At 33.1% G+C, this 12,306-nt stretch overlaps 1 protein-coding gene across 1 annotated transcript; it reads right to left on the minus strand.

The window, feature by feature from the left end:
• Positions 1–2,421: 2,421 nt before the first annotated feature.
• Positions 2,422–4,020, minus strand: LOC133692928 (calcium uniporter protein 4, mitochondrial-like). The gene is made up of 2 exons (XM_062114108.1): positions 3,364–4,020; positions 2,422–2,968 (listed from the first exon to the last, which is right to left on the minus strand). Exons 1-2 carry the CDS (start codon positions 3,934–3,936, stop codon positions 2,507–2,509), a joined length of 1,035 nt encoding a protein of 344 aa, XP_061970092.1. The 5' UTR covers positions 3,937–4,020; the 3' UTR covers positions 2,422–2,506.
• Positions 4,021–12,306: the final 8,286 nt, after the last annotated feature.

Raw genomic sequence — 12,306 nt, forward strand, 5'->3', positions numbered from 1 at the left:
ACCTGGTGGTGATTTCTTCCACAACAAATCCTCATTTAATGCTTCATGCTGCAATGTTGCTGTGCTAGTGAGCTGATCGAGACTTGTCTATCGGCATGTTTGGCCTTTTATCAACCTTTTAAAGTAGCTGAGCAGACCATGACGGAGGATTAAGGGATATAAAAACTGCTACCAATTAAAACCATACAAAATACCCTTCTCTGGTGGGTCATACAAAGAGCTTTTAGATTGAAGTGGAGGGGGAGGCGGAACTCAATGATATTCTTTTCTGCTCGAATGAGATGGCACAGGGAAAGGAGTTGAAACATCATTTTCAGAGACGGGTCATTGATCCAATGTGAATGTTCCTTCCAAAACAAGCACCGGGAAAGTTGTCCAGAACTGCATGTGAAATTCTGGTTAAAGAGGCATCATTTTCTAGTGATGCAAAGTGAAAGGAGGCTCAGGGAGATTCGTTGAATAACCGGGCTTTCTTTTGAGTGTTGTTGCCGGATCTTTTGAGCGTCACCGTTACAATACTCGTGGACCTCCTACAGATTCCAGTGGTTGCATTATTGCATCAGGAGACATTTTGTTTTTGCTGCGGAAAAAATTTGTTTTAAATTATTTTTAGATTATTTTATGTGTCAGATCAACATATAAATTTTAAAAATATTATTTTAATAAATTTCTAAATAAAAAATATTTTAAAAAACAATCAAAACAAAAATCAAATACGCCCTAAACACAGAGCTTAACTCTGACGTTAAACTCAGCCACTTTCCATGTCCTGATTTTTTTAGTTTAAGGGCCAATTTGGTGGGCTTAACACCAACATCATGAGAAAAGAGTGATAGCTTACCCATCAAAGCCTGTGGGAAATTAAGCCCAAATAGCCTGGTCTTGAATGACTGCTTCCGGCCATTCCATTCAAGGCCCAACTGTTTCTCAACTGTTCGTTTTGTTTTGTTTTTCTTTTTTTTGGGGTAGAACTCAATTTGTTTTTCTTATAAACAAAGAGAACGTGACTAGACAAAAAAAACTCAACAGCCTTTTTGTACCGGGCCCAAGTTTGTTTGCCTGCACGTTACCCGACAACTCATCAGTCAAGCCTAATCTTGATCTGGCCATGGGTGCTTAGGAGTTACCCGTATTGTCGCAAAATCAGTCATCAACCATCGGAAAACCTTCTCTTCGAGCTCGGAGACTCGAGAGTATGGGTTCAAATATTGTTGTTAGCTGTGGCTCAAAAGACATCGATTACTGCAAAATCTTGTAGGATGTATGTTAATATTGATGAAAAACGAAATTGTTTATCATACCACATGCCTTAAAGTTTTAGCATCCTCTAAGATTTGTGGTATGGAATTGAAGATGGAGCTCAATTAACAAAACACTAAAATAGCAAAGACTTTTATTGTTTCATCAACTCGACATCTTTTTTTGTCATGTATTTCTTTTCTTTTTTTTTGATCATTCATGGTCTCGAAGTGGGGTTCTTATAGAGTAAAAAAAAAATACAGGTATAAGAAACTCAAGGGAGAAGACAGAATAAGAAAAGGAAAAGAAAAGAAAAAATCGATTGTCAGACCCGCAATGAAGCTTTATCTCTATCACACACTTCCTTGTAAGAATGTTATTGCCTATACGATCTCAATGATATTAAGAAAGAACAGTATCAAAGATCGAAGAAAGCTGCATGCACCTCTATACTGTGACAACCTTCCTTGCATGTTGGCGTGTTAATTACCTAACATAATAATCTTATCAAATCAGTATCTTTTAACAAATCATTGAATCGTTTTTAAATTGGTGAGATAATTTTCATTCATGTAGGGGATTGTAAAAAATTTATTTTAAATAAATAAATTATTAATGAATGGAGAATTAATCTCAAACAACTCTTGATTTTCCCAATCAAAGAGCTCTTAGTTTTTCTAGATTTGTGATGGCTAATCAATAGTTGATAATGGTAAGAATTAATTCTTATTAACTCTTCAAGCTTTTAACTTTCAAAATATACTATAAAAAGGGGGTGAAAGAAGAGTTTAAGCCAATAATTTTTTAGATTTTGACATATTCTTCCTCACCTTGTATTTTAGTGTATTGTTGAGGGATATTTGAGTTTCATATTCTTTTATCCAAAAAACTTGGTTTAGTAGTGCATCTAAAGTAAAATGGTGGTGTTAAAATCTTAAAAGGTATATTGTATACATCTTAATTACACAAGCAAAAATCAAAAAAGCTTTAAAATACAAATAATTCATTCTTAACAACAACAACAAAATCATTACTTTAAAGTGTATCAATAAGTAAAGCATAGTTGATTTAAATATATTTTTTCTTGAGTTTATGGATTTAAACATATATAAACTCTAGTTTTTTCTAGGATATTTTTTTGTTAAGCATGTCATTAAGATGGTAAACTACGATATATACTAATTATTTTTAAACTACAATCTTGTTATAATAACCTAAATACATTTGCACAATTTTGTTGCCATAAAAACATATTTGCATACATGTTTTAATGGTGCCCGGGTTTGTAATATTCTGATTGTGGTAAACCATAACCAAGGTTAGGGTAAAAAACTTTGCGAAGTTGGTTATATTTTTGGACATCAAAACCATGGATCTTCATGAGTTTCTTTTGTTTGGCCTTGAAGCGTTGCTGGAAGTAACCTTCAAAAGAGGGCTCAGTGGATGTTCTCAGGAAGAAACCATAGGCTATTGCGAAGTGAAGGGAGGTGACAAAGAAACATATCGGCTCCATGACATCCCAGTTAAGCTCCCAGAAGGTGAGCCTCATGAACCCAAGTGTCTGGATCGTTAGAAAGCCCAGCCCACAATAAAGCTCTCCTCGGACCTGGGTTCTAGCCTTCTGATCAATTATCACCTTTAGTTTCTCCATATGCTCAAGGTGTTTTCTTCTCGGATCATCAGGAGCTGCAATGGCCTGGGATATCATATTCTCCACTGATATCGCTACCTGGTACATTAAAAAGCAAAAAACATCAAGATGAACACGATAAACTGAATTACATAAATTAGTTGACTTAATCATAACTATCACGATTTTGGCATTATTTCTCCGGATGTCCCTTGGCAAGTCTAGAAAAACAAATGGCCATAGGACAAGGGCCATCAATGTTTCGAAGAATCATATCTATTTGTATCCCTTCTCTTAGGATACAGCCTCCTCTAGCTGGGGGCAAAAGTTACCCAGCAAAATTTAATGATCTTTTTGCCAGCAGCCCTTACATAATCTAATTATATATAATTTAAATCTTACGGGACACAGATTGCAGCATAACAAGAAGAAAAAAAAAGGGAGGACTGTTGTAGATGAAATAATTAAAGCTAATTGAAAAAAAAAATTAATACCTGCTCAGGCCTGAGAAACACAATGTTTCCTAAAACGATGACGTTTCCGGACTGATCAAGCAACTTGGCAAACTCAACACCTTGACCTTCATTTCCACACTCATCAACACAAATTTTGACAAACTCCGAATAACAAATCGACCCTCTTGGAATCTCTCTAAGTTTGGCCTTCAACTTCTCCACAAGAGAAAACCTCAAGATCTTCTTCACATTCTCAACAGAAATCCCGAACTTATTAGCCTCTCCAGCGATCTCTTCCGGAGGAGTCAGACCATCAAGGTGGAGCCGGTCACCGGAAATGAGCTTTTCTCTTAACTTCTCTCCCACCGGCATGGACATGAATTCAGGTAACTGGCTAATGGCTCTACGGTGAAGGAAACGCCGGAAAAACCCTATATCGACGGAATCTCCAGTGAGAAACTCTTTAAATAGTTTCGTTTTGGATGCTGCATTATTTTGGGGTGTTGTAAGAGATTTAATTGGTGATGAGTGGTCTAGAGCTCCTCCTGCCGGCGATGCAACTCTATAATCGTTGGTCACAGCACGCTTCGAAAATAATTTTCGAAACGCCATTTGATTAGAACAGAGAGAATCCGGTGATTCGAAGTGCTTGAATGCGGTTGAAGAGTGATGATGAGTGAGAGGGGCAAGGTATACATATACATACATATATATATATACAGTTTTTTTTTTTTTTAAAAAAAAAAGTAAAGGGAAAGAGAGGAGAACCGAAATGAAAATGCATTGAATCAGTTTTTACCATTTATGACCCCGATCTGGATTCCATTATTAATTTATTACACCGACTTCGGTTATATTAAATCCAGTCTGGTATCATAAGTTAACTTAGTAATTTGTTGATAAAAAAAAACAATTATATTGAAACGGGTATGAATTACTCCTGTTAACTTATCATATTAATTTTTTATTTGATCAACCCTGTAAACAAAAGAAAGAGAGATTCAATTTGAATTTTTTTGAGTTTTTTTTTTAAATTATATCATTTTCATTTTGTTTTTTTAATCTTAAAATAATACTATTTTGAATTAATTTAAATGGATCCATTCAACTCATAATCTAGATTTTAAACAAAATCATGAGTCGATCAAATTTTATATATGTTGCTTGAGTATAAAATTTCAAGTTAATTTTTAATATATATAAAAAATATACAAGTATTGTGAATGTATTTTTTTGATACAATAAATTTTTTTAATTTATAATAGAAAAGTTGATTCTTGTTTTTAATAAAATAAATAAAAAACTATATAAACCAATAAATCTTAAAAATAAATTTCCAAATTGTTAGACAATATAGTAACTTTCTCCTCATAAATATAAACTAGTTTTAAATCGAGTAGTTTAAGTATTGAAAAGTACCATCATTAGTTATATATGATTAGTGAACGAGGTTGTTTTTTTTTTTCTCTCAATTTTTCTTCTTCAATAGTGACCTTATTCATTGATCACATGAAGAGTGAAAAAAAAAATCTTTTCCTTTTATTATTATATTTTATCTTTTAATAATTGCTTAATTTTGAATATGTTTTTCTAAATGGTTTTAATTTGTTTTTTATGAGGTTATTATTAAAATCTAAAACATTTGATTTGTGTTTGATTTTATGAGTTTATTTTTATTATTAAATTTCTCAAAACTTAGTGGAGTACATTATCCAGATTACAGATTTGACGATTTAAGTGGTGAAGCCCAAGTTAAAGTCACTGTTTTAATATTAAAAAAAAAATCATCTTGAATTTTTTTTAAAGTCAAACTACATTTTTTACCGGTCATTTAGATTGTTTTTAAACTTGTCAAATTAATTAAATCATATCAGGACGATTCTCACATGATTCAATTTTAAATTCAATCTAAGAATTAAATAAGTCAGGTTAAAAAGTTTTAAAATTAACTTATTTGAACTAAGTTCAATAATAATATGAAATAGTCTGTGCAATCTTCAACGTTTTTTTTGTTAAAAAATATTATGATCCAAGGTGCAAATAGCGCTAGCCTATAGTAGCATAACTAAATTGATTAATTTGTAATAGGAATTTGCAAAACATGAATAATAGTTTATAATTAGTGAAGAGTGTTTTTCCTTCAAGAAAGGAAAACACTTTTCCCTATCAAAGCCATATGTTTTCTTTTGAATGGCAAACATTTTCATTGATTTACTTTATGAAAAAAAAACTAACCAAGCCCTAGAAAAATGGCAACTGTAAGCAAATCTGGCGTTGGGTAGCCCTAACATCACCGGAGCTTTTTCCACGGAGAAGCACGAGAAAATGGAAATTTGAAAAGAGACAAGAACTTCAAGTCCCCGTCAGCTGCATTTAGTATGATGCAATGACAGCTAACAAAACGATGCTGCAATAGACTGTGAATATTTCATTGGTCACTGGTAGAAACGTCGCATGCATGCCAAAACCTCCATACTTGTCACCTCGAAGGGCTTCTCTTTTGCATGCTAGGTCTTGCCCTGCCCTTTTGTATGCCTGCCAAATGCCTCGCAGAGCTTGTTTCTGTGAAGAATGCCTGCCATATGCACATCCAATGAAGAACATATCTGTTTCTTTCTTTCTTTTTTCCAATCCTTTTAGATAATGCAAAAGGGTTCTCTTTTGCATGCTAGGTCTTGCCCTGCCCTTTTGTATGCCTGCCAAATGCCTCGCAGAGCTTGTTTCTGTGAAGAATGCCTGCCATATGCACATCCAATGAAGAACATATCTGTTTCTTTCTTTCTTTTTTCCAATCCTTTTAGATAATGCAAAAGGGTTCTCTTTTGCATGCTAGGTCTTGCCCTGCCCTTTTGTATGCCTGCCAAATGCCTCGCAGAGCTTGTTTCTGTGAAGAATGCCTGCCATATGCACATCCAATGAAGAACATATCTGTTTCTTTCTTTCTTTTTTCCAATCCTTTTAGATAATGCAAAAGGGTTCTCTTTTGCTGCCTTGCGGGAAAATAAATGGTAGAGAGAAGGCCCAAACGGGGAAAAACGAAGGAAAACACGGTATAAAATTTCATCTGAGAAAAAATCATTATGATTTTGTCAGACGCGGAGAATTTAGATTTCTAAATGAATCTAAATTTGTTAATTACAGGACATCCTAAATAATATATATACCCATTTAACTTAATTAACATCATTTTAAGGCCTTATAAAAACAAATCATTTTCAAGCCTTCTTCATAAAAACACTGAAGTTTTAATTTGAATTTTTTTGAGATATATCAGTCCACGTCTCTTAGAGACAACTAGATTCGTGGCTTGCATTACGACAGGCTGAAGATTTTTTTTATTAGTTAAAAAAAAAACACAAAGACGACACATGTTTTAAAGAGGTAAAAACACATGACTTGAAATATACACCTGACTAAGCAAAAAATATATATATGGTATACTACAAATAGATAATAAAATAAGAACGGTTATCAAAACAAAAAAAGATGAAGAAGCCAACTTGAGCGAGCATGCCAACTATGTAAGTCAGGTTAGTAAATTGGAATAAGCCAATTGAAAATAAATAAAATCAAAAAAATCAAAATTTAATTTTAAATAAATTCAATGTAAAAAAATAAAACTGAAAAAAATATTAATTAAAAAAAAAATAAAGCACCCAACAAACCTAGCAAGCCAATCAAACTCTATGATCCAGATCATTTGAATGAGAAAACTCAACAAAAGGCAAATAAAAAAATATTGTGAAGCTCAGTTCTAAAACAATCTAATGTTAAAGGATAAAAATAAAAAATATTAAATTAAAAAAAACACTAGAAAAAACCTAAGTCATTGTACGAAACTTGTGGCATAAATGATGGGAACTAGATAAATGAATAGAAAGAAAATAAAAAAATAAACCATGAAATTCAATATAAAAAAAAACCTTAAACTTGAAAGATTGAGCTAAAAAGAAAATTAATTCTCAACCGATATAATGTTGAAGAATAAAATCGAAAAAAATATTAAGTTAGAAATCTTGCCAAAGTGAATTAAAAAAATAATAAATAAAAAGACTCGAAATAACCTGAATTATTTTGAAAATTCACAAAAGCTCGTATATAAAACAGATAAAAAAAAAGAATAGAACCTAATAGCTAACAATATAAGTGAATTAAAAAAAATTTGCAGCAACTGGTTGCACTTTCTATATTAAATAACGAAGATAAATATCCCATTAGCCAATATTTGAGGAAAAGACACAGCAGAAAGAAAGCTGCTTTTCTTCAAATCTTTTGACCAGATTACACCCGGTCATTAGAAAACAAAACATCATTTGTTGGGTGCTTAATTTGAGTTGGAGAAAAGGTGCAAAGGAAGTCCCTCATTGTGGGTGATTGATTATAAAGAACTCCCACGTTGTGGGATCTAAATTGAATCCTTGACTAAAAAGGGTTGGCATCTTTTGTAGTGTTCTTGATCATATATAATAGTAAAGTGAATATCCAATCATCGAGACGGGTGGAGATAATGGAATTGTGGAAACTAATCACAATAAATGCCAAAGAAGAAACCATTGTTTTCTAGGAGGAAAAGAGTTTGATAATGCCAGGTTTATCGTGATCGCCTGAATAAATTATTACGCCTTTGAGTCTATATCGGCTAACTTAAATACGATCAAATTTAAGGCTAAAGAAATGGAAATCATTGGCTTTTCTGCTGGCTTCATGCTTTTTATGGCTAGAATTTCCTTCTTCCACGGGCCAAATTCTGTTTATGAAACTTCTATGCTTCTTTTTTTTCATGCCCTTATGCAGGCTAGAGGTAGTAATTTGTAGTTATCGAAAATGGTCTTGTTACAAGAGTGACTAAATTGTAATTACAAGGATTTTACCACACTAGATTAGAGACCTACTGGTTTCGCCGATAAAACTTTAGAGGGAGATTTTTTATATGAAAAACAATTAAGAATCAACCAGCTAATGAGGATGATATATACCACCCATGTTAAGAGATGAGCAGATGACTTTGAAAGATTCGGACGTTTTCCGGTCTTAAAACTGTGATGGATTTTGGATCCACGCAGCACGCAGCACGCTGCATGCTGCCTCTGATCTGATATTCTAAGTGCTTGCTCTGCAATGGGGTGGGGGGGGGGGGGGTGCTCTTACTCCCACCACAATACCAAAAGTGTGCGGTAAAAAATAAAATGTATTATCGGTGCTTGCGATAGTGGTAATCCATTGGAGAAAAAAATAGTTCTTTTCAGTGTTATCCAGTGCTTTTTGTGAAGAACAAAACTAGTGGTAACCATGGATTCATGCTATGATTGTTGCTATTCGCATTATTGGTGAAAATATTGACACTTACATAACGGTGCTACTATTGGCTTGGAAAACGTTATAGCTCGTCATAGAAAAAAGATGTGTTGCGTGCGTAGAACAAAGCGTATACATAGAAAGTTTGTACGTGCAGCTCTAAGACGTCTGGAAAAATTCATGAAGAGGCTAGGTTGGTGTCGGGATGCAAATCCAACCATTTAGTCAAAGCCCAAAAGGCTAGAAAAAATCTAGGTTGGGAAATCTAACCATTTTGACTAGCCCAAAGACTAGCATGTTGGTGCATGCAAATGCAATGCCCTAGTCTTGATCAACCTCCCTATTGCTGGAGACCTCTTCAGCCTAAAAGAAAATCCAATAAACTTCCAGACATATGATAAGAATGGAGAGAAAAAATAAATTACATAGTGGCAAAGATGACATGTATGCATGAAGAAAGAAAGAAAGAAAGAAAGAAAAGGTGAAAGAAATCATAAAAATGCTATTTCTACATTATCAACATTGAGAGGATGGAATAGTGAATGTCCATCTTTCCTTTTTTCTTTTATTAATTTTTAATGTTAATGTTATATGTGGTATTATTTTAATCTTTTAATTGAAACAGGAAATTTGGTCCCACCACATTATTTTAACATATTATTTGATTAAATTTCAAAAGTTTAAGGATTAAAAAAACTCTTCTATGAAAATGAAGAGAGAAACAGAATGCTGCCATACCTGGGGCTGGGAATGGGTCCAACAACGACTCCTTTTGATCTGAGAAAAAGAAAATAGTGTGTATTAGAACCTGTTTTTTAAAGTATTTTTTATTTAAAAATATATTAAAATAATTTTTTTATTTTTATATTAGTATATCAAAATAATTTAAAAATATTTAAAAAAATTATTTAAAAAAAGAACACGGCATAGCCGAAACAAACAGTACACTAAACTCAACTTGGACTTGAATCGGATCTAGAGGGAACCTGAGTGCCAGAGTTTGGTCCAGCTGACCTATTTGATTTTATAGTCCAGGGTGACTTTTCTATCAAACAATTTCTAGCCCGTCAATTAATTACACGCACAAGCAGCCTCCGTTGTCTGGAACTATTTGTGATAGGTCATGCCAGTTCTTGAACATTGAGGGCACAGTTCGCTCTTTTTATGTAAAGGTTCGGTTCGCATGAATCAGAAAATGTAAGTCACCCAGAGACAAGATATGAATCCTGGGTTTCTACCATTCTTGATTCTTAATCACACACACAAACTTTTACTGTGCTGGACTGCTGGTGATTTCCATCGTCAACCAAAGGAATCCAGCAGAAAATATCTTGGCCAAATTTATGTCAACTGAAACTGAGGGAAAACCCCCTTCACGTTGCGCTTTCAAGGAAAGTAAGGGGGAAAGACATCCCTCTTGAAGATAACCATGAATGCTTCACTCTGCTTGATGATTCTTATTGGACAACGTTCGAGAGCCTCCTTGTCACCGCCGCTCTGGCCAGCCCAGTGAAAGATGCAGGGACGTTGAGGCCTGTGGTCCAGAATCAAAGGTTTCGTCTTATCACGCCCTAATTCTCTAACCCAATTAAAAATTAAAATTTGGCAGGGATATTAATTTCACAATTTTCTTAGTGGGCAACGGGGAATACATCAATGTTGTTGAGGGGGAGATTAGCTGCAACCAAGATTGAAGAGTATGGGTCCTTGCGGGCAAACACAGAGAAATTGAAAGCGAAAGCAGTCCTGTCAGTGTTTGTGTATGCCTTTTGTTTGAGGGAAGAGATGGGACAAGTCTAGTGCTGGCAGTTTCACCGAGGTAGTATAAAAAATAGCATTGGATATGTTGAGATTTTTTACAAGTATTATGTAGCCATTGGTGGTATAAGGAGAGTTTTAATTGTACTTTATCCATAATACAAAATGATTTTAATTTAATTTTAACTTCATAGAATATACTGGAGTGATCATGTAAATTATCTTGAGAAAATTCATAATATTTGTTATGATTTGGTAGATATTTATGCTCTGGATCAAAATGAATATAGTCTTTAATTATGTATATGTAATCAATGTGATGTTATCATATTTTATTTTTTATTTTTATTAACTTAAATGTCCGGGTCATCTTGTGCACACCTTAACTAATCTCACAGGCCCTGAAGTTAACAATCATGTAAGCCTTCAATGGTCATCATATTAACAATCACAGGACTCGAACATGAGACAAAAAAAAAAAAAAAACATCTCAGTTCCAAGTTCTTACTGTTAAACCACCTACTAGATAATTGTGATGTTACCTTTAGTGGTCCAAGTAGGGGTTCATTGGCTGAATTTTTCAGCTGCATGATGCAAATAAAAAAAAAAAAGGAAAAACTTCATATGCTGGGACTAAATTAAATAATTACTTAGATGAGCAGGTTTTGCAATAATAAAAAAGAAGTGATGACTTTAATATTTTGTCATGGTGGAAGTTTCAGGGTCGCAAATATCTAATATTGTAATATATTGTTAGGAATTTATTGGTTATTCATGTATTTACTGTTGCTTCAACGATAGATTGATGAGTTTGCATCGTAGTAGACTCCTTCTAAAAATCATAAAAAAGCATTGACGTGTGTTCAAAATTGTTTACGAATTGCAGAAAATGAATGTAATTTAACAAACATTAATGTAATTCTTTTTTATATATATTTTAATAATGTATTAAAGTAAATAAAAAAAACTAGTTTTATTGTATATGTATTGTTTTTAGATATATATAATGAACATATTGAAAACGTCAGCACAAGCCTTTGCATAAATGGCTGTTTAAAGAAACCTATTGGCAGGAGGCAGTAGGCATTACCGATCGAGTAAAATCATGAATAAAAGCACCAAATTTATCAATTCACATGCTGAATTTATTTGCGGGTATTTAAGATTTCAACCACTAAACACTAGCTATGCTTCTCCTCGAGCCTGTTATTTATAGCCCTTCAATAAATAAATAAATAAATAAATAAATCATGGCAAGCTTGTTTAGAAGAGGCAGCAGATTACTAGACTCTGCAAATCAGACTTGAGGCTTTGTGTGTGTCCTGTATCCTGAACCCGCAAGGAATCCGAAAGTTAAAACACCAAAGCATCCAACTTCCTCTAGCGTGCACTGGATTGGCGGCTTACGGTATCGCGTGGCCGGATAAAAAACAATTAACCAGAAAAAAAATTATGAAGTGATTATATTTTTAAAGAAACAAGAGAAACTTGGTAACGAGATTAAATCTTGATTAATATAATAATATAATAAAAAATAAAATAATAATAACAAATAAATCAAAAATATATTGTCTTGGGCAAGGTTAGACTCGGACATGCATACCCTTAATTGTTTTTTAAGCAAATGGATGATCGACGTATCATTTATTTTAATTTCTTTCAAGAAAAAATAGATGATTTATTATATAAATTCTTCAAATTTCAACAACAAAAATCAAGGTTGATGTTTTTTAATTCAAAAACTTATTTTCAATCCTTTTTTTATCTATAACACACGTATAAAACATTCTAATAACCTTATTAAATCAGTATAAAACCTTAAAAAACACAAACACTTCAAAACCCAAAAACGATCCTCTTCCTACAAAATATACAATCAGATATTAATTTGACCTCAAAATAGTTAAATTATACGGAAAAAAAAGTTTA

The sequence above is a fragment of the Populus nigra genome, chromosome 4 (genome assembly GCF_951802175.1).
Source record: "Populus nigra chromosome 4, ddPopNigr1.1, whole genome shotgun sequence".
Classification (NCBI taxonomy): domain Eukaryota; kingdom Viridiplantae; phylum Streptophyta; class Magnoliopsida; order Malpighiales; family Salicaceae; genus Populus; species Populus nigra.